Source organism: Lactuca saligna, chromosome 5 (assembly GCF_052625555.1).
Source record: "Lactuca saligna cultivar CGN05327 chromosome 5, ASM5262555v1, whole genome shotgun sequence".
In the NCBI taxonomy this organism is placed as follows: domain Eukaryota; kingdom Viridiplantae; phylum Streptophyta; class Magnoliopsida; order Asterales; family Asteraceae; genus Lactuca; species Lactuca saligna.
Window position 1 is genome coordinate 247,456,986 of NC_136421.1, and position 22,894 is coordinate 247,479,879.

Here is a 22,894-nt window from a genome sequence, read left to right on the forward strand (position 1 = left end):
TATAATAAACTTTTTGGGAAAATGACTTAAAAAGGTAAAGAAATTTCCAAAATGTTCAAAAAAGACTATTATTTTTTTAGTACATAATGGTATTCTATGTACCAATTGTATACTTCAATGATATTTTTTGTAATTAAAGAACAATTATATTTTTTGAACATTTTGGAAACTTTATTACAGTTTTAGGCCATTTTTATGTTTACCGAAGGTAACTATTTACCAAAAGATTTTATTTGAACACGTATGTACTTTGTATGATATTTTTTGTATTAAAAAAAAAAAAACAATAATGATATTTTTTGAACATTTTAAAAACTTCGTTACCTTTTTAAGTCATTTTCCCTAAAAAAATTTAATGTGCTACCAACATCTTCATCCTTAACCTTATCAACATTCTCATCTTCAACCCTATCATCAACATCTAGGAAGCACAGAAACTCATCTTAGGGTCATGTTCTCGTTTCGGAAATGCCATGGAAATGGATACGCCTACGATGCGTCATGGAAACGTTTCGGTGAAGTATCGGGTAGTCAGGAAACGTATCAGTGAAATTTCGGTGAAGTTTCCGCAACGTGTCTATTTTATTTTAGGTTTTGCATGGGCTTTTTAAGTCCAAAAAAGACTAATGAGTTATACATATTCGTTATTACCTTAAACCGATCAACTATCCAATTCCTAGTTGTCTACTCGTCTCGTCGATCACTGATCAAACGATCACCGGTTCAGAATTCACCAATCGTCATTCTCCTAATTCCTAAACAGGTCAATTATGACTTCTCAAGAACAAGAAACAAAAGGATCATCGTCAACTATATCAATAGACCAACCTTCATTGTAGGACTATGTGACTAAACTGGAAAAACTTGTTGGAGCAGGAGGATGTTAGAAATTTAAGTGTAACATTTGCAGTGAAACCCGACAAGCATGGGGGGCTTAGAGGGGGGACAAAGTGGACAGCTGTACATGACTCAATTTTTTTTATTATATATTTTTATTTAAAAATACAAAATTATAATAAAGATAAGGGCTTTTTTTTTTCTTGTTCGTCCTAGACCTTTAAAAATATTTCATTTTTCAGGACCGGCCCTGCCGATAAGGATCATATTCTAGAGTTAGAGCACATTTGCTTGGTATAAAAGGTAATCTACTAATCTTTGCAGTGTTTGGAGTCCAATTTCATCCATTAAAGTTTAACAGGAAGGCAAATTTCGTCCATTGAAGTTAATTTTCATATGTATGACTATAGTTATGTTCATTAATGATAATATACAAGTATCTCCTGTTAATATATTCCTTTATATTGTTAGTAACTTTTACTATAAACTTTTCATTAATTGCAGCCTAACTGCATAACAAGAAAAAGTGATTCCTAAATATGTAGTAAAAAAATTATTATTAATATTTTATGTATGTGTGTAAGTGATTATTCTGATTTTCTGATTTTCTCATCCCTATATTTATCTGCAGTATAGGTACTGAGATTTCTATTTGCAAGAAACCAACAGTGACCGACAAACTTAACATGAAAAGATTAGAAGATACGTATGAAGAGAAGAAAGTCGAGTCACAACCAAAAAAAGTCGAGTTGCCATGTGAAGTTGGTGTTGGATTTAAGAAAAGAAAAGGTATTTCAACACCTCTTGAAAGAGCTTTTTGTGTTAGAAATTAGGGACCAACCGGATCAAGAAATAACAAGGATGTTTTATACCGAAGGTTTACCTTTTAATCTTGCAAGAAATCCACATTATCTCAAGGCTTTTCAGTTTGCTGCTAACAACAAAATGATGGTTATGTATCTCCTAGTTATAACAAGCTAAGAACAACATTATTACAAAAAGAAAAAGATAATATTCACAGGCTATTGGATCCACTTAGGTCTACATGGAAAGAAAAATTTGTGACTGTTATGAGTGATGGCTGGAGTGATCCTATAAGAAAACCCCTAATCAATTTCATGGTTGCCTCAGGTAATGGTCTTTTGTTTCTAAAGGCAGTGAATTGTTTTGGGAAGTAAAAGATAGATTTTATATTGCTTAATTGATGAAAGAAGTCATCAATGAAATTGGTCATCAAAATGTTGTGCAAATCATTACTAACAATACAACAAATTGTAAGGCAGCTGGAGAGATTATCGAGAGTCAGTTTCCTCACATCTATTGGACACCATGTGTTGTTCATACGCTTAATCTCAGTTTGAAGAACTTTTGTTCACCAATGAATGTGGAAACAAATGAACTAACATATGAACAATACAACTGGATAAAAAAAAGTTCACGAAGATGCACTTGCAATAAAGAATTTCATCATGAACCATAACATGAGACTCTCGATTTTCACCAAGTTTACTCCTCTTAGATTGCTTTCGGTTGCCGACACTCGCTTTGCCTCCATAATTGTGATGCTCAAGAGATTGAAACTTATCAAAAAGGGTCTTCAAGCTATGATTATAAGCGAAAAATGGTCTTCTTATAGATTAGATGACACTAAGAAAACATACTCCATGAAATAATATATTTTTATATGATGATTGGTGGTACAAAGTAGCATATATTCTTAGTTTCACTCGACCTATATATGAGATGATTAGAGTTTGTGACACCGACAAGCCATGTTTACACTTGGTGCATGGGATGTGGGATTTTATGATTGAGAAAGTGAAGATTGAGATCTACAAGAAAGAAAAATGTCTGACGTCTTAAATAAGTTGCTTTTATAATGTTGTGCATTGTATTTTAGTGGTTCGATGGGCGAAGAATAACACTCCCATACATTGTTTAGCTCACTCTTTAAATCCAAGGTATATGATTTTAAACTATACACTTGATTTCTATTATATATTTATGTTTTAACTTTTGAATGTTGTAGATATTATAGTGATTCATGGTTACATGAGGACTCTACAAGATGTGTTCCACATAGGGATGGAGGAATTTCACAAAAAATGATGAAATGTTTTCGAAGATTGTTTCCTAATAATGATGGGTATAGCAAAGTCCTTGATGTGAATGCAATGTTTTCAATGAAGAGTGGTCCTTTTAAAGATTTAACAAGCATTTCAAAGATGACTACTATGGAACCCAAGAATTGGTGGGGTTAACTTTGGTGCTCAAACTCCTTTTCTCCATACTTTGGCTTTTAGATTACTTGGACAACCTAGTTCTTCTTCTTCTTCTTCTTCTTCTTCTTGTGTTGAGCATAATTTGAGTACTTATGCATTTATTCACTAGCTTAAGAGGAATAAGTTGACTACAAGTCGTGCTCAAGACTTGGTTTACATCCACAATAATCTCCTACTTTTGTCAAGGAATCTGAATGATAATGTTTTTGATTCAATGGAAGATGTAGGGTTTTTGGAGGTTGCCGATCTCTCACTAGATGAACTGGATTTTGAAAATGGTTTGATTATTGATAATTAATTACCTATGAAAGATTTAGTATTTTTGACGTTTACACTTTACATCAATATATATCTATTTTGGAATTTCTTATATATATATATATATATATATATATATATATATATATATATATATATATATATATATATATATATATATATATATATATATGTGTGTGTGTGTGTGTGTGTGTGTGTTTATATTGTCGTATCTCTGCAGTTTCTGTATCTTGATTTTTTTTGAGTTTTGTCGTTTCCCTTTACCGTTTTGTATCCGTTTCCCATTGTCGTATCCGTTTCCGTTTCCGTGCAACTTAGATCAACATTCTCGTTTTCTTTTGATTTTTTTTCTTGTCAGAATCCAGATTCATCTCAACCTGCATGATAAAGTATTAAAACACATTTATTGCAAATATAACATAGACTTATTAACTAAACATATCATCACGGAAGACTTTTGCTTCCATCCCCAACTTATTTACTATCATCCCTACAAAGAGGATTAAAAAATGTATCATCATCACAACTCTCGTAATAATTAGTTATGTCTAATTTGTGCAAAGCCCTTGACATTTCTTTGCCACCATAGGGCCCTTACGATAATTGATTAGTTCGTCTTCATATATATATATATTAAAACATCTTCCATATCCAAATATATAAAGTTATACAATGAAAAACCTTAATCAACTGAGTATTGTTATAATGAACTTTAAGAATAAGTTGAGGTCCGTTTACATTGAAAACATGCAAGGGCTTTATTATATTTTGTTTAATATTGTTTCACCTTTGGCTTATTACTCTCTCTTTCTTTCTCTCCCCCTCTCTCTCTCTCTCTCTCTCTCTATATATATATATATATATATATATATATATATATATATATATATATATACACACACACACACACACACAAGTAGGTTCATACGAAAACATAAATACCTTATGAAAACGCGAAAATAGATTTTATCTTATAAAAATCAAACACAAGTACTATAAAATTAAATTTATTAACAATAGATTAAAGATAATAAGTTACATTGGACTGTGTTATGATAATATAAATTTAAAGACAGTTTTAACAACTATTTTTTTTCACATCCTTAACCACTTTTAAATTCATGTTTTTATAATAAAAATGTCAAAAATCATGTTTTGCTAATATGAAACAATTTCTCATGTATCATCGATTATCGTCATGTAGTTTAAAGCTTTGATGGATTATTGTTCAAAATATAAGGTTGAGGTGGCACAATCTCATAGTTTTCTCTTGTTTTCGCGTTTTCGCAAATTATTTGCATTTTCTCATGAACCAGGGAGGGAGGGAGGTGTATATATATATATATATATATATATATATATATATATATATATATATATATATATATATATATATATATATATATTCCTCCCTCCCACCAATTGTTGATCGCATCTCACTATTTGTAATTTTCCATATATATAATCTCCATAGGTACCTACATAACAAAGAGTTCTTTATTTTAAAACATTAACAATGTAAAACAATATATTGTTTTATGAAAATAATACATGTTCCATGCATCTAAAGAGTTCGCCGCCAAAAGGGTCCATGGTGTGACCAACTAATGACTTAGATCTCCTATAAAACCATGCTACAACATGCAAATAAGACATATAAGGATATTATCTTCATCTGAAATTTTGTAAAGCATTGAGTTGTTAAACAACCCAAGTAAATCTATAATATATAATATATCTATAGAATCAAAATCGAAAAGCACCACATCTTAAACTTGCAAATAACATCTTCATCACCCATGTAACATTACGAAACTGTAGAGTGGAGATAAGGAAAAACTTCGAACGTCCAAAATGTAGCTCATTTCTTCCAACTTGATATCAAAACACACCATCATTATGTTCACGATGGATCATTTCAGTAAACATTACTTCAATTTTAGTTACTGGTTCTTCAGTTTCAATCAATGAAATGGTATTCTAGGTTTATCAAACTACAATAACAAAACAAAATAACCTAAAAGGCTAAAACCTAATCCTCATAATTTTAAGGTAACATTTACGATGGTTAAATGTACTAAAAAACAAATGTTTATTGATTACTTACTTGCAATGCATTCATGTTTCTCAAGTGATGATCCACGAGCGTAAATAAATATGACCACATGTTCTGCTAAAAGTTGCTTGCGAATCAGCAAGGATCCTAAAATGACATAAAGCAAATCGATAATCTTTAGCAATATCATATAAATCTTTGTGAATACAATTTAGGATAGTTGACATAAAGAAAATCGATAATCTTTAGCAATATTATGTAAATATGTGTGTATACAATTTAAGATAGTTTCTACAGCCCTTAACTAATAGGTATTGACAACCATTTGTGATATACTTTTGCTTTGAAAATCTTAATAATTTGCTTGTTCCCAACATACTGTTCAACCATGCATACATGCAATCATAAATATCTATTGCTAAAGACTTACGAGAATCCTGTTTAATTCGATATGGGGGCATGTATCTTTAATCCTATCCATCTACATGTACATCCTAATATATTGTTTATAATGTGATTCTTAGCTGACATATAAGAAGGCAAACATGAAACCTAGACTTTATTTGATATCAAGTTTTATAGAGAACATAACATCACTAAGGTTGTAGAGTTATGTGTGTCCATTTTGATATAATAACATTTAGCAAATAAAGAGATGCTTGCGAGTGGTGGTTCATTTTGTTTGTTGGTGTAATTCGTTTATGTTTCATGTAATTATGTTAAATTTTCTATTACATATCATCTTTAAATTTGTATCACATGTATTAAATAATATTTTCAAAATTTATCGTTCACGAACAAATATCTTCACAAGTATTTATGTTTTAAATGTTTCCCATGAAGCTTAAAATGATGCATACATAAATGTGTATCAGTGAGCTTTACTATTGAATTTGGACGTCAATTGTGATAAACACAACATAATTATATTCTTAGTCTTAACTTCCTTTTCCACACCGCTATCTACTCTCTTCTTTACGGTAGTTCATTTGGATGTTGTGACCCCTTAAAGCTTTTATCAACCCAAAAACTTAGAGGATCACAACATCTAAATGAATAACATGTGAGAAAATTTTATGACAAATTTTCTTAACCCTAGACATCCGTCAATATTTAGCTCACATTTAATAATAATGTTTGCATCCACCAACAAATAACATAGGTTTTAAAACCAAGTATTCATTCATTGATATGTGTTTCATTGCATTCTCTATTTTGTGAGAAAGAGGTACCTGTCCCATCTGAAGGAGATACTTTTTTTTATGTATGCACTGACTCTAACAATAGATGATGCAAAATGTTCATTTTGAGAACTATGATTTCAATTTGGGCCATTTCAAATATCTATTAGGGTTAGGATTTAAAGAATAGAAGCGGTGTTAGATGAATCTTGTTCGAGTCATAAACTAGGCTTGAAGGAGTAAATGTACTTGATGAAGAGGAATTACGAGAAATCATAATAAGAAAAGTCGGTGTGAAGGTGTTTTCTTTTGACATATTCCACCGTTCGTAGTTACTAGTAGTTTTTAGCGTACGCACCATCGTTTCTGGTCTTAATATAAACTAAAATTCTTAAGTAAGTTAGATTTTAAACCCATATCCTTATTAAGTTTATATATATACGTGAACAATTGACATCATTAATCTACCACGGATTATTTACGTTGTATGTTAAGAACGATATATAATGAGACAATTTGTATGGGACACTCTCCATCTATTTAATCAATCTTGTGCACATTGCGAGCTTTTCACATTAAACTTTAGTAGTTGTATGGGAAACATCACTTCCATAAATGTTAATAGTTTCATGGGGAACGTTACATCTATTAAACATGTCTCTCAAGAATCATGAACGTTCCATGTTGCACATCAATAGTTTCATGGGAAACAATGATTCCATAAATAACATAAAAATATCATTATTAGTTACTGAGTGTGATATCCTAAAATCTCATTAAGTAGTGACCTTTGAGAGGTCATGCCCACAACGCGTTTAGATGGTTGTTTTCCACTTTAATATATCACTAGAATGACCAACTTCCTGATTCTTCTCAAAAGCTTCATTATATTATCTATAAAGCTTTTGTGGGAATGGGAAGGGTTTCATACGAAATGAATCCAAATGGTTTATTGTTGTGGAAAAACTCCATTGTTTACATCATGGATTTCCTTGAACTCGGGTAGAAGGTTTTTATAAAAGTCTTAATTTCAAGGTATGTAACTAATATCCTTGTATAAAGTGAAATGTAGTGGGCTTATAAGTTTGTTGTATTGTTACAAGATAAGAGGAAATATTATAAGTATTTCAAATGGATTGTTTGAGGAACTAATTCCAAAGACATGCTACTTAAATACACAACGATATGAAGTATACATAATTAGAACACAAGAAAACACAATTCGAGTTGAAGAACAAAATAAACGATAATCTAGAGATTGAGGATCAAATGTTGGAACTAAGGGAACTTAAAGAAATGCAATTATGGTTGATAAAGCATAAAGAAAACATTAGCTTGAAGTATGAAAAATAGAGTATACTAATGTTATATTACTTAAGGTTGGTGTAACATTAACGTTAGTTGTTATCATAATTCTTTGATGCAATATTTGTTTTGTTTGTGAAAATGATTCTTATGGTTTTACCATAAGATGATTATTTAAAACTTTATAATCTTCATTGTAACACCCAAATTTTTAAGCACAAATTTACACCCAAATTCTTTTCCTTTATATAAAATATTATACAACAAAGGTTTCATACATATTAAACATTAAGTTTCAACTTCAGTAAGTATACAAAAGATAGCCCAATGATCATATTGGGTTGTTACAAATATTAAACTATATATTTTATATACATAAAAGTGACTTCTACCACTTTCACGCCTCCAAAAGACTTTGATTATAAACACTTTTAGTTCCTATAAAACACATTAATAGCATCTATAATAAGCTATATGCTTAGCGAACAAAACCATTTTTCATAAACTTGAAACATAACTATCAAAATCATTTCATAATAAAAATATAAATTTTCACATTTCTTAAGTGCTACTTACATCTTTCAACAATAGTATTATCATCACCAAGATTAATACTATTATCATTTTCTAATATTATTATCATTTTCATTGGTATTATCGTCACAAAGACTACCAATTCAATTCATTCTCACTTTGTGGTATTTCGATTACCAAGACTACCACAACAACAATTTCATATCCGGGATATTACAATTGCTAAGACTATCCCAATTTCCATCCATTATAACTTCAACATTCCATCACCAAGATTTGCTAATTCAACCTTTCATCACAACATACATAATAGTATGTACATAACAACACAATATGTTAAATACATAAATTCAAGTTTGTAAGTAAAGCAACTTTTACTCACCTTATCACCTGTTTTTTTATTGCTTGATATCCCAACACCCAAATCTTTATCCTCAACTTTAACTCTTGGGGCTGTTACAAGAATCAAATCATTCATACACTCTTATGTCATTTATATATATACCACTCTCATTCATACCAAGTGGTTCAATTCAATTCAAAATATATATTTCATAATTCCAACACACAAATTTACATTAATTCTAACAATTGATTGTTATCAAACTCTAATTCATTAACTACATGCTTAATATATTCAATTCATCATTTTTCACCATCCAGTTTATAGCAATCAACTTTTAATTCATGAATTTGAACATAATAATCATGCAATAACACTCTTTGTATACTCATTCTTACTTTAATCAACATCATACATCTAAACCCTAACTATTCACAATTAGGGTTCATAGGGAAAAATCCCTAATTCATAGATTAAGTTATGTTAATCCCTTCACACACATATAATTAAAGTAGATACACCCTTAGTGATCTCTTTAGACTTTAATTTCACACATTTCACAACTAATTGGATTAGGGTTCTTACCCCTAATCAGATTTCATATAATTTTAGGAGGATTTCAAGAGATTGAGCCCCTTACATTTAATCTACACACAAACTTGAAGCTTGGTTGTTAATCCCTTCGATCATTCATCAAGATTTGACACTATAGTTAAAAAATCGCCCAAATACTGCTAAGCATCGTCCATGCACTGTTGTGGTGTGATTTAAGCTTAAAGGATGAGTTTTTGTCTTTTATTTTCTTTATGATACATACGACACGTCGTGGTGGTATCATGAGCACGTCGTGGTGACAGGAGAAGTCTTTCGTCATGTTTTAAGGTTATCGCGATTCCATCCGTCACAAAATATTTCCGTCACTAAAATCTTTAACAACCTACTTTCACCACATTGTGGTATATTCTACCACGACTAGTCCTGGCAATCGTGTCGTGTTCGGGTTGGTGTGTTGCGGGTTGGCGGGTCAAAATATGCCAACCCAAACACGACCCATTTAAATATACAATTCACGGGTTGGCGGATTTAGAACATAAACCCATATATGACCCACCAACCCATTTATTTATACGGGTTTATAGGTTGGCGGGTTCGTGGGTTAGATTTGGGTTCGTGGATCCTAATTTTAGACATTTAAGTCTTAAACATCCAAATGAAAATTAAAAACATTCATAGAAACATGTTACAAACTTAGCCTTATAGGTCACGACTTATGACCTTAAACCATCCACCACGAGTCAAAATGTCAAAACAGTCAAATGGTCTATGAATCAATGATATATATTATATAATACTTATTAAATATTAATACTTGATACATAAATACATTTAAAAATAAAATAATTTTTTTATTAAGAATATAAACAGGTTGGCGGGTCAACCCGTTTATTTTTTGAGAAACCCATATATGACCCGTTTAATAAATGGGTTGGCGGGTTGGCAGGTTAGCGGGTTGAAAAACTCAACCCAAACCCATTTATTTCGTGTCGTGTCGCGTGTCGTGTCAAGAATTGTCAGCCTTAGCCACGACGTGGTTCTTTCCAAAGTACACTGCCCTCGTTTTTACGTCAATTAAATCATCGCTTCCTACGTTGTTGCACCACCTCCACCACGTCGCGATTTCAGAACACCACGTCGTCGTTTCTGAGACTTCAGAATATGTTTTTTTATTTCTATTTTACCCCTCTATACCCTTTTAGTCATACATATTGATCCTTTCTCCTCCTGCTTAACTTTTATATCATCATCTTTAAACATAAAAACATAATTTATACTTTCAAAAAATAATAATAATAATAATAACTTACAAATCATATTAAATGACCACAATATCATTCTTAACAATCATGTTCTTGATAGCACATTATACTTCATAATTATCCCACATATACATAGACACTTATATACACTACTCATAACTTATTTATTTAAACTAGGACATTACATTCATTAATAATAATAACAAACAATCGATAAAATATTTATAGTACATTATATTGATTACATTACAATTGTTACTTCAAAAATCCAACAAACCAAACACAATATGTTATAAAAAAACATAGCCTAACTAGAGATGGTATCATACTTACTAGAGAACAAATTGTCACATATTAAATACCGAAAACATAAAAAAAAATTCTACACATGTTTCTGTAATTGTTCACTTGGTTGTGTATTAAGAGACAAATGTTTGCTCTTTAAAGATCATATGCACCACATGTGAGCCTTTAATACATGCTAATCAACATAAAAAAATACATGTAAATTAATTATCATAAGTTGATTGTTTGCCTTCTCACAAAACAAAACAGATTTATAACGAGTTAATCATTTGATTGGTTGTCCTCTTTACAACTACATTAAACAATACAAAACAAGTGAGACCAAATGGATTTTGGTCTAGCGATATCAGAAGTTTACTAATATGCACTCATCAAACAAATGTTGACATTCAAGTCTCGTTGTGGACGAAATGTGCAGATTTAGGAGTAGAAATAATCTATAATTGATTCAACAAAACAAGTGAGCTAGGTTATATTGATTCAACAAAACAATATAAAACTGAAGACCATTTATCAACTTACGCAGATATAGTCTATAATATATGCAATATCATCATCTTCATCCGCATTGTCTCTATTGTCTTCATAAAAAACATCATTTATAAACATAATGATTATGATGTTGTCTGATAGTAGTTTTTTTCTCTGTCATCCGGTCGTTTTATATATACTACATAATATGAATACCATGAACCATTAGTATGAATACCATGAACCATTAACGATAACTTTTGTGAGCCTTGTATGTAACCTATTAGACATGAAACTAGTTGTGTAAAGATTAATTTTCGAATGGTTACCTAAAAATATGATCCAACCTTTGCGAATAACTCTTGTATATGTATATAAAAAAAAGCAATAAAAAATAGTTATTTTATCTATCATAAATTCCCTTTATTAATTTACATTCTAAGATCTTTTTATAACCAATCAAACAATTTTTTCTCAAAAGAAAGGATTGAATTCCATTTCTTTAGCTCTTGAGATTCTAATTCGTGTAGATTCCTCATTCTATATCTTTGGTAAGCGGTTCAACATCAGAAAAATTAGGAACATCAAAATCCCAGGTCAGCCTGCTCAAAGATAACGCAGTCGATCAAACAAGACAACCAGGCGATCATATAATTATTATTCTATTAATCAGTACAGCTCCCCATACCATGTTCTGTTTATCAAACCACTGAAGACGATTTCACCTCTTCTCTGCGCTCTCCTAACACCAAACCAAAAGGCAAACGCAACTTCATGTTTCCTTGATCCTGAATTCCACCTTTTATTTAAAGATTAGCAGTTCAATCACACCTCGAATCGAATCTATCGTGCCTACCCTTGTTTCAAGACAGATTCTGATTCATCATAATCGACTCTAGTTCATTCTGTTTGATGCTTGATTTAGCAGCCCAGAACTAGGGTTTAGAGTCAATGAAGGCCATGGAGACTTTACAGGATCTGATCGAAGAAGCAAAGCTTCGTACTGTGTGGTGGGCTCTTTGTATCTTCGCTGTCTCTTACTTCTTAGCACGTAAGTTCTCTGCTTTCTGATGGGTTGGGTGTATGTATATTGATTTAATCGTTGTTTGCATATTCTTTATGGGTTTTTGTTGTATTCTTACAGACACAAGTAAATCAATGTGGACGAATGTTCCTATAGCAATACTCATGGTATCAGGTTCACGAATTTTGTTAAACGAAGTTGAATTCCGTTGGAAGACCAGAAAAAACCGGCCACTAACATACTTATCGCACTTAGAAAAGAAGCAATTATCTGTGAATGATTCACGGCTTTCCACCTTGCCTCCCCCGCCTAAGTGGAAGAGGAAAGTCGATTCTCCAATGGTGGAGGCTGCCATGGAGGATTTCATTAACAAGCTTTTGCAAGATTTTGTTGTTGATCTATGGTATTCAGATATTACACAAGACAAGGAAGCACCTGAACTTATTCGGGCAATTATTATGGATGTTCTTGCAGAAATATCTGCAAGAGTCAAGAACACAAATCTTGTTGACTTGTTAACAAGGTGGGTATGTCTATAGAATATATGTATATGTTTATACTGGTTATCAGCAACTGATTATCTGATTCTGATTATGTCTGTTTGTTTTAGGGATGTGGTTGATCTAGTTGGGGTCCACCTAGAGCTTTTTAGAAAAAACCAAGCTGCAATTGGAGTAGAGGTTATGGTAACATTGTCTTCAGAAGAAAGAGATGAAAGGTTGAAACATCATCTCATGGCATCTAAAGAGCTTCATCCTGCTCTATTATCTCCCGAGAGTGAGTACAAGGTGTGAGTGGAGTGTTTTGATGTAAAATAATTTCTATGATCATTAACATTTAAGTCTCCTTTTGTTGCAAAGAACAAAACATGTTGTACTGTGTTTCGTGTGCATTGAATGAATGAGACAAAAAGCAACTTTTCACCAAGTTTGTGGGACAAAAAGTAAATTTTCACCTTTTTGGATAATTTTGTCTCATTCAGTGATAAGTCCCACAGTCCAATGCACGCCAAACACAGTACAATCTGTTCTGTCATGTCATGCTGACAGTATCTGATGCTTCTTAATTTTTTGTAGTTTTTGAAACGGATTATGGGGGCTGTCTTAGCTGTAGTGTTAAAACCACGGGAAGCTCAATCCCCTTTAGTTCGATGCATTTGTAGAGAGCTTTTAACATGTTTGGTTATGGAACCTGTAATGAGATTTGCAAGCCCTGGATACATCAATGAGTTGTTGGAGCTTATTTTCTTGACCTCCACTAACAATGGAGGTGAAGATCAATCACCAAATGTTAAAGATCATAAACAAGATCAATCCACAAGCACAAAAAGTTCTGATCTTTCTAATAGTCAAAAGAATGACATGACAATATCTAAACATGATGCAAATATAGAACATCCCTTAGATGCATCTTGCAAAATCGTTACCGATTTAAATCAAGAAAAAACAAAGAGTTTACCTGCTGCTGATTGGGCTCGGGTTCTTGAGGCTGCAACCCAAAGAAGGACAGAGGTTCTTCAGCCTGAGAATCTTGAAAATATGTGGACAAAAGGAAGAAACTACAAGAAGAAAGCTCAGAAGCATGCTACTCGAGGGCAAAATAGTAATATCAAGAAAGATAAGCTTGAGAATTCGAGTTCTGAAAAGTTTCCACCAAGGCCTCATGATGTTGATCAGAGGAATACTTTGAGTCTTGATGGGGGAGCTGAAGAGAGTTCTAGTGTGATTAAGTTTAGGAAATCTAACAGCACATCTGATTTGATAAAGGACACCCAGATTGAAACCGGGTATCCGGATCAAGTCAGTGGGTCAATTATCTCAGAGTTTTATACTGCAAATGTTGGCAAAAAAGATGTACATAATAATGTTAATGCTGCTTCTGATAAAGTATTACGCATTGAAGGATGTGTCCCAAAGCTTAAGTGCAGGGTAAGAGTAAGACCATTCTCTTTTGCTGATTGACTTTGACTTTGACTTTGACTGTGTATATAATATGCTACAGGTTCTAGGAGCTTATTTTGAGAAACTCGGGTCAAAATCTTTTGCTGTTTATTCAATTGCAGTGACGGATGCTGAAAACAACACTTGGTTTGTTAAAAGAAGGTATTGTTCTTGAATTTTTAACAACTACACAATCTTTTATGGTTTCTGGAGATAAATGATTTGTATTTTTTTGTGAACAGATACAGGAATTTTGAGAGATTACATCGCCAGCTAAAGGACATTCCAAACTATACTTTACATTTGCCTCCTAAAAGGATATTTTCATCAAGCACAGAAGATGCATTTGTTCATCAACGTTGCATTCATCTTGACAAATATTTACAAGTATGTCTCTTACTTCTTTATACTATGTTTATCATGCATAAAGATATTGAATGGATTTTGTTATGTATAGGAACTTTTATCAATAGCTAATGTTGCAGAGCAACATGAAGTGTGGGACTTTTTGAGTATCTCATCAAGGGTATTTATCTATCTATCTATCTCTCTTTCTCTCTACATTTTCTACAATTTAACTTATAAACTTGTTATTTTATTTTTATGTCATCACTCATCACTGCAGAATTACTCTTTTGGAAAGTCTTCTTCAGTAATGAGAACCTTAGCAGGTGTGTCCTTTTGTTTTCACATGTTATAATACCATAGTGTTTTGACAGATTTGCCCTTATTTATTTATATATTTTTTTGCAGTGAATGTGGATGATGCTGTGGATGATATTGTGCGTCAGTTTAAAGGTGTTTCAGATGGTTTGATTCGGAAAGTTGTGGGCCCATCTTTCACTGTTGATCCCATGAGCAAAAGCTTAACATGGAAAGCAGATGAACTTAGCAATTCCTACTCCTACACAAGGCAAGGTACATCGGAATCAGCAAATAGTCTTTCCGATAACGAGGAGAATGGAGTCGTTGATTCCATTCCCACTGCACAACCTAACGGGTGGCATTCAGACAACGAGTTAAACTCAAAAGGATTCCCACCAAGAGTTGTCAAACATGATGATCTTTTAAGAAGCTTAGATCATGAGAAAAGAGCTGAAATACTCAATCTTGCTGCAAATTTTCCTTCAACTTCTGATTCCATGGAAGATCCACTCGGTGTTCCAGCAGAGGTTCTTTTTCTTTTTCTTTTTTTATTTATATTATAATCTTTTTTAATTTATATCCCTTGACATTTTTATTTGTGTAAATGTTTTATTGCAGTGGACACCACCTAATGTGAGTGTTCCTTTGCTTAATCTGGTGGACAATATATTTCAACTTAACCGAAGAGGGTGGTTAAGGTTAGTTAACCATGGTAACATAATACATCACACATGAATCCTCTTTAAATGTTAAATTTAAGGGTTTGTTTTGTTGCAGACGACAGGTGTTTTGGATATCAAAGCAAATTTTACAGTTGATGATGGAAGATGCTATTGATGATTGGCTTTTAAGGCAAATACATTGGCTTAGAAGAGACGACATTGTTGCTCATGGGATACGTTGGATACAAGATGTAATTACTTTGCTAATTAGTTAATCTTTTTTTTCAACAAAATAATTATTTAATTATAATAACGATAATTGTTTTTTTTTTTTTGTAGGTTTTATGGCCTGAAGGCATATTTTTTACAAGATTAACTGCCCAAAGTCAAACAGGTTCTTATCATTCTGATCAAGATACTCCAAAAACAGCAACTCATTCATCGGGCAGTAAAGTCTATAAACAAGGGTCGTTTGAGGAGCAACTTGAGGCTGCCCGAAGGGCTAGTGATGTCAAAAAGATGATTTTTAGTAAGAAAAAAATCATCCTTTTTTTTTTTTTTTTCTCTTTATAAAAACGTGTGTTTGTCAAATGTCTAAAATACCCTTTTCTTCTTTTTTAGACGGAGCGCCTTCCACATTGGTGAGCTTGATCGGTCATAACCAATACAAGCGTTGTGCAAAAGACATCTATTATTTTCTCCAGGTAAAATAAATACCTTTCGAGCGTGTTTTGATTGTTGAATGTGAAATGTCTAAAATACCCTTTGGTGCAGTCGGCTGTCTGTTTGAAGCAACTTGCGTACGGATTACTCGAACTTGTGGTCATAACGGTTTTTCCCGAGCTGCATGATATTGTAACTGATGTTCATAAGAAGGAAGCAACATGAGTGTAGATTATTCCAAGATTCCACTCAAGTTTTCAGGGTTTTTGCCTTTTAAGTTTTGGATATGTCGGCTGATGTTTATTTTTCTGTGATTTGGCTATAACTGTACAAAAAGGTGTTAGTTAGTAGTGTGTGCATAGTCTTTGAAGAGTAGATGGTGTTGTACAACCTATCTTATTATGGTTTGAAAGAACCTTTTTGAGCTCAGTTTTGTAATTATGTCTGTTGCTTGACTAGCTTTTGGAGTCGTTTTGAAATTGAATATTCTTCCATTGATGTCTCTAAAATCTTTTGTACCATTTAAAATGCAATGTTGACTTTAAATATTATAGAACTCTCTATATGTCCTAAACTTCTTTTGTTTATTTAAAAGCGAGAACTTTATACTTCATAAAAGTCTCAAGAATATCTTCTTCATAAAGGGTTAAAGATGATAGAATATCTACAAGTTATCTTATATGTTTCACGTAAAGTCATTATTTTATTTGTTAAAGCACCAAGTCATTGTAGTTACAAAAGTATATAGGGTCCCGGGTTATCGGCTAGACATATTAAAATGTGTTGGCATGGTATCTGTGTGGCGAAGGCATGTCGATATTATAGTTATCTGTATTTTTTTAATTTCCAAATATAATTTATGACATCTCTTCTACTTGTCTTTTGTGATTTATTTCATGATCATATTCACACTCTTCATTTCGATTTTAATATGATATTAGGAAACCTCAAAAACTTAAGTTTGAAGGTTTGTTGTGATAGACTTGCTGTCTCTTTGACCAATTTGTATAAAGTTGGAAAATTTATATCTACCACAATTTTAACACCAAAGTTTCTAACAAATGGTTTAATGTATATCAATTCCTCCTTTTATGATTGTCATGAACCACCAACACAAATAACAATAAAATACTCATCTGATTGGTTTTAACTCATGTTATCTTAACATTAACAAAAAAGTATGTTGATAGGGAAATCAAAAAAAAAAAAGCAGTGAAAATTTTGCCCCACCAATCAAACAATTGGTTTGATAATATTTTTTTTTTTACAAAATAATCTCTTATAGGATAACATCCTCAAAAATGTAAGTATTTTCGCAGTCAAATTGACAAGCAAATATATGATTTTTCAAAGAAAAACATCACATATGACGTCATTTTTCATAGTCAACGGGGACATTTTCATAGTCACCATGTTCAAAACATCATTTTGGCAAAAAAAGAAAAAAAAAATTAAGACCAACATTTTCGTAGATGGTTATCTGCGAAAAGTAAGGTTATTTGGGTCATTTTTCATTTTTTGTGGGTGATTAATGGTAAAAGGTTTTACAAAATGTCTATCATAGTCACGTTCTCTATATTTTAACTAGTTATATGTAACGCCCCCTTTCTATTTTCTATTTAAAATGATAATAATATTGGTAGTAAATAATAAAGGGCAATCATAGGTTTTAATCACCATATAATGGTTAAATAAGTAAAATAAATAAATAAATGGAGTTATGTAAAATATAAAAGAGATTTATATATGTTATTTAAAGTAATAAAATAAGTATATGCTAGATAAATACAAGTAAACGAGTGACCTTAAAAGAAACAAAATAGTCTTAGAGGGACTAAAGGGGGATTTTGAAAGTTTATAATGTGAAGATCTTGGTGATTGGGACCAAAAATGTCATTATGGAAAACTTGAGGGACCTAAACTGAAATTTTTGGAATTCTAGTGAATGTGACTGCTACTTACAGATCTTCGTCCCATATGTGAGTGTATGCCACACAAGGAAGAAACCGCAGAGGGGTGGGGAAGGGGGAGAAGAATGCAGGAATGCGAAGAAAAAGAGGAAGAAAGGATCAAGTATCAAAGGTATGTAATCACCCTTCTAATTCCTTGCATGAAAAAGAGAGGCAAGACGTAGGAAAAACTTGATTTTTGAGCTCAGAATCTGCATATCATAAAAATAGTGAAACAATAGACTTAGGGTTGTGATTTTCGAAATCTCCTTAACCCATTTATTACTTCATAAGTAGAAGTGCATTACTGTTCTCTTTACCAAATGACCTATCACACCTCATAATTATTGTTAAGTCCTTATTCTCCAGCTTTGAGGTCGTTTTACTAAGGACATAATGGGTTAAGATGCTAAATTAACCCAAATGCTAAGTTAAGATTTCATATGGAAAGTCATTATTTTGTCATGTTTTTGTAAAAATCATAACTAATTTTCGTTTGAACCTGAAATCGGTTACCAAAGTTTAGAATTTGAGTCTAAGCATGGAAACGGCTCTATTGAGGGTGAAAAGTGCAATTTTTAATGATTGGTCCAGTTTGAGCTGCTATGCCATGATGTCTTCAAAAATTCATAACAAATAGTAGAAAAATCATATGGACTTGCGTAAATAGTCCCTGGAAAGGTAAAAGTCTAAAGTTATGGATATGAAATACTATTGCACTATTGAGGGGTTTTAGAGGAGCTAAAATGGTCTTGAACAGAAGCGCCAAAGGAAGAGGTTGATAAACTGATACCAGGATCCTTACATGGAATCTCCCAATTTCACAATACACGAAACCAACCATATCAACAATCGAAATCAACTAATTCGAATTCAAGTAAAGTAGCATCAACTGAAGCAGCGAGGAGAGAATGCCGGACTCCTCCTTCACTCGATTGCTTCGCTCCAAATGCACGTTCCTCGCCTGGTATTCCTCTGTTCCTGATCACGAAACCGATTAATTTCTGCAAATTCGATATACTTCGTTTCTTATGATTTTGCTTTTGAATTTACATATGTTTTGATTAAATATTTAGCGTTGTCCATCCAATTTGGGAAAAATACTCTTAGATTTTATTACATTAAATGAACGAGAGATTGTAGCGATTTCCCTTTAGATCTGTGGTGTGGAGAGATAAATGGTGGTAAAGATAGATTCACCATTCGCCATTCAACAACAACATCCAACGCCATCCTCCCAATTCACAGCCTCGTATACCACCCTTCTTATGGAAGCTCCTAATCCTATACACAACTCTCCTAAACCCTTTCAAAATGCAAACCTTCTTCTTCATCGGTGGCCTGCTTTTCATCTTCTACGTATCTTCATCCTCCCTTGCATCAACCGGTCCACACCTCACAACTTTAAAACAACCCTTCCTTGCATCAACCAGTCAACAACTCACAGCTTTAAAACAAAACGACCTTCAACCAGAAGATTTCAAATTAAAGGTCGATCCCAGTTTACATTTTGAAAACCCTAGGCTTATGAAAGCTTATTGCGCCTTACAAGAATGGAAGAAAGCAATCTACTCAGATCCACAAAACCTCACAGGAAACTGGGTAGGCCCAAATGTGTGTTCATACGAAGGGGTGTTTTGCGCTCATGCTTTAGATGATCCAAACATTCTAACAGTTGCTCTCATTGATCTCAACTATGGAGATATTGCTGGACAGCTTGTTCCTCATATTGCATTATTAAGCGACCTCGGTGTATTCCATATCAATTCTAACAGATTCTGTGGGATTATCCCTGAAACCTTCTCAAGACTCAACCTCCTGTTTGAATTCGATGTCAGTAACAATCGCTTCGTGGGCCCTTTCCCTAAAGTTGTATTGGACATGCCTCACTTGAGGTTTCTTGACATAAGATACAACGAATTTGAAGGAAAACTACCTCCTGAATTATTTGACAAACGCCTCGATGCCATTGTTATCAACAACAACCGATTCCATTCCACCATTCCAGAAAACATCGGGAATTCACGCGTTTCCATGCTTGTTCTTGCAAACAACAAGTTCACAGGTTGCATACCTAAAAGCTTTGGAAACATGCCACGTTTAGAACAAGTTTCTTTCTCCAATAACCTTCTAACTGGTTGTATACCCGAAGAGATTGTGAATCTTCAGGGGTTGATATTGTTTGATGTGAGTAACAACAAATTCATCGGGAAACTTCCAAAAAATCTATACACGTTGAAAAGAGTCGAGAGGTTTGACTTTTCAAACAACCATTTGACCGGAACGATTCCTAAAAGCATTTGCAGTATGCCTGCACTTTTGGATTTTAGAATCTATAGGAACTACTTTCATGAGATTAGTGGAGAATGTGATAAGCTTGTGGATGAAAAACTGCTTTCTATGAAGGAGAAAGACAATTGCTTCCCTAAAAGACCCCATCAAAGATCCGATAAAATTTGTTCTCAAATGATAAACACTCAAGTTGATTGCAAAAATGTAGGCTGTAGTACACCACAAAACAACGTTGTTGAACAAGGAAACCGGAAAATAACACCACATAAACTGAAACCATCACCACAAAAAGTTCATCCGCCACCAACACCTGTCCCACAACCACCAAAACCAACCACCAAGCCACCACCAGTGGTCCGAGGACTCTAGATGTTATTAGAACACTTATTTTTTTGGTAGAAAACAACTCTTTGTAGACTAACTTGTATTAAACAACTAATGAGAAAAGTTTCACATTTCACATTTCACATTTCACATTTTTTCTGGTTATTATACATATAATAATAATATTAGTGAATAGCTGCTTGAATCATCTCCACTACAGTTCCCATGGAAGGGCGTTTTTTGGGGTCAGACAAAAGGCACACCTCCGCGATCCTAATCATGCCGGAGGCGGAAACATTTTCTTCAACACCAGACATTCGTCTATCGGGAACACCTTTCAATCCTTCTCTCTTTTTTTTCTCCATTACATATTGCCCTAAATTAGTCACCGAAGGTTTCTTTCCTGTAATTATCTCCAACATCAAAATCCCAAAACTGTAAACATCGGATGCTTGACTAAATGACTTTGAAATACTTCGTGTTCGTGTTAATTCAGGCGCCATTCGTCCACAGTTCCTTCTGATAATCGTGGAAGCAGAGATAAGATACGGCGTTTCATAGCTAGAAAGACGAGGTGAGAAGTCGCTTTGTATTAGAAAGTTAGATGATTTTATCACCCCGCAGAGAAGACCTCGACTGTGAATCGACGCTACTGCTTTCGCTGCTCCGAGCGCTATCTGCTGTCTGATTTCCCAATTTAACGGCGTAAACTGAACGCCTTCGCTTCCTGCGAAATTGAAATCGATTAAAGGTAAAAATTAGAAACCCTAGTTTTTGGTTATGGGATTTTACTTACCATGTAGGAGCTCCTCCAAGCTGCCTAAACATAAGTAGTCATGAATAATGAAAGCTTCCCCGCCGTACCAAAAACCAAATCGGAGCGGCAACAACCACCGGTTGCCTCTAAGGCCGCCGAAAAACTTAACCCAGTGCTCGAAATTCCCGCCATGGGTGACGTTTTTACAGATCTTTCTTATTGTGATAATGGAGCCGGAGTCGAGGACGACTTTGTAAAGCGTGCCTAAGGAGCCCTCGCCGAGTCTGTTCTTGGGGAGTTGAATGAGATCGGAGGGGTTGAATGCTGTGATGGTTTCATGGTCTCCGAAGATGATTTTGGTGGGAAGTGTGATTTTGACTTGTAAGGAGATTGGTGTTTGGTTTGTGATTTGGGTGGTGGTGGGTTTGGTGAGTTTGGTGGAGATGAAGGTTATGGCTCTGTGGAGAGTACAGATGAGGAACATGATGAGGAGTAAGAAGAACTGCCATGCGTGATCGATGTTCTTCATTGTTTGTGAGTGAGAGGTTTGGAGATTCGAGAGCAGCCATTGGTTGATGATGAATTTGAGTGATGTTCATAGATGTTTTCACCTGAATCTTTGAAATCATCCTATAGACAGCTAATTTTATGTTTGTATTCTTGGAATCGGAGTATATAGATTGCGTCATCTGTGTTTAATTTTAATTGTAATTACTCAACATAGAAGTAGTACCCAAGTTATTCCTTTTCTTTTGTCGCAGATTCAGAACATGATTTTACAGATATCCCCTCTTAATAAAAAAGTTTTTTTTTTTCGCCTAAGTGGCAGCTTCTCCAGCTACAAAATTTCTAAGACTCTAAACTATCTAATATACCATTCACCTTTTAAAACTCTAAACTCTATCTACTCATCTGTTAATTCCCCAATATCACGCCTCCATTTGCTTCGATTTCAATATATAAACTCCAAGATTCAATGTGCCAATAATTGAGTAATCTGATCATATGTTCATCAATGTAACTAAAATCAAATGATTTATAAGTTGAGGTATCGCATTGTTAATATAAATAGATAAATCGAATCAAACTCTATTGTATTTTGGTATCAATCACTTTAACTTCTTAATTCATGTTCGTGTATGTACCAAACATCTTATTTTAATTTTGTTTCCGCATTTGTTTGCTTTTAGTTCCAAGATCTACAAGGAGATGACGAATAGTGGCATA

General features: G+C 33.3%; 2 protein-coding genes and 1 long non-coding RNA gene across 3 annotated transcripts; 2 read left to right on the plus strand and 1 right to left on the minus strand.

Moving 5' to 3' along the window:
* Window positions 1-184: 184 nt before the first annotated feature.
* On the plus strand, window positions 185-3,440 carry LOC144997441 (uncharacterized). The gene is made up of 3 exons (XR_013659808.1): window positions 185-1,140; window positions 1,469-2,798; window positions 2,867-3,440. It is a non-coding gene; the product is annotated as an uncharacterized LOC144997441 (long non-coding RNA).
* An 8,453-nt stretch (window positions 3,441-11,893) lies between these two features.
* On the plus strand, window positions 11,894-16,901 carry LOC145047273 (uncharacterized). Its single transcript, XM_078995524.1, has 14 exons — window positions 11,894-12,462; window positions 12,556-12,958; window positions 13,046-13,223; window positions 13,512-14,363; window positions 14,437-14,537; window positions 14,618-14,762; window positions 14,833-14,901; window positions 15,001-15,046; window positions 15,129-15,547; window positions 15,639-15,718; window positions 15,798-15,933; window positions 16,022-16,211; window positions 16,304-16,386; window positions 16,457-16,901. The coding sequence occupies exons 1-14, from the start codon at window positions 12,363-12,365 to the stop codon at window positions 16,568-16,570; spliced, it is 2,916 nt and encodes a 971-aa protein (XP_078851650.1). The 5' UTR covers window positions 11,894-12,362; the 3' UTR covers window positions 16,571-16,901.
* A 4,124-nt stretch (window positions 16,902-21,025) lies between these two features.
* Window positions 21,026-22,333, minus strand: LOC145047274 (putative inactive receptor kinase RLK902). Its single transcript, XM_078995526.1, has 2 exons — window positions 21,707-22,333; window positions 21,026-21,637 (listed from the first exon to the last, which is right to left on the minus strand). The coding sequence occupies exons 1-2, from the start codon at window positions 22,194-22,196 to the stop codon at window positions 21,096-21,098; spliced, it is 1,032 nt and encodes a 343-aa protein (XP_078851652.1). The 5' UTR covers window positions 22,197-22,333; the 3' UTR covers window positions 21,026-21,095.
* Window positions 22,334-22,894: the final 561 nt, after the last annotated feature.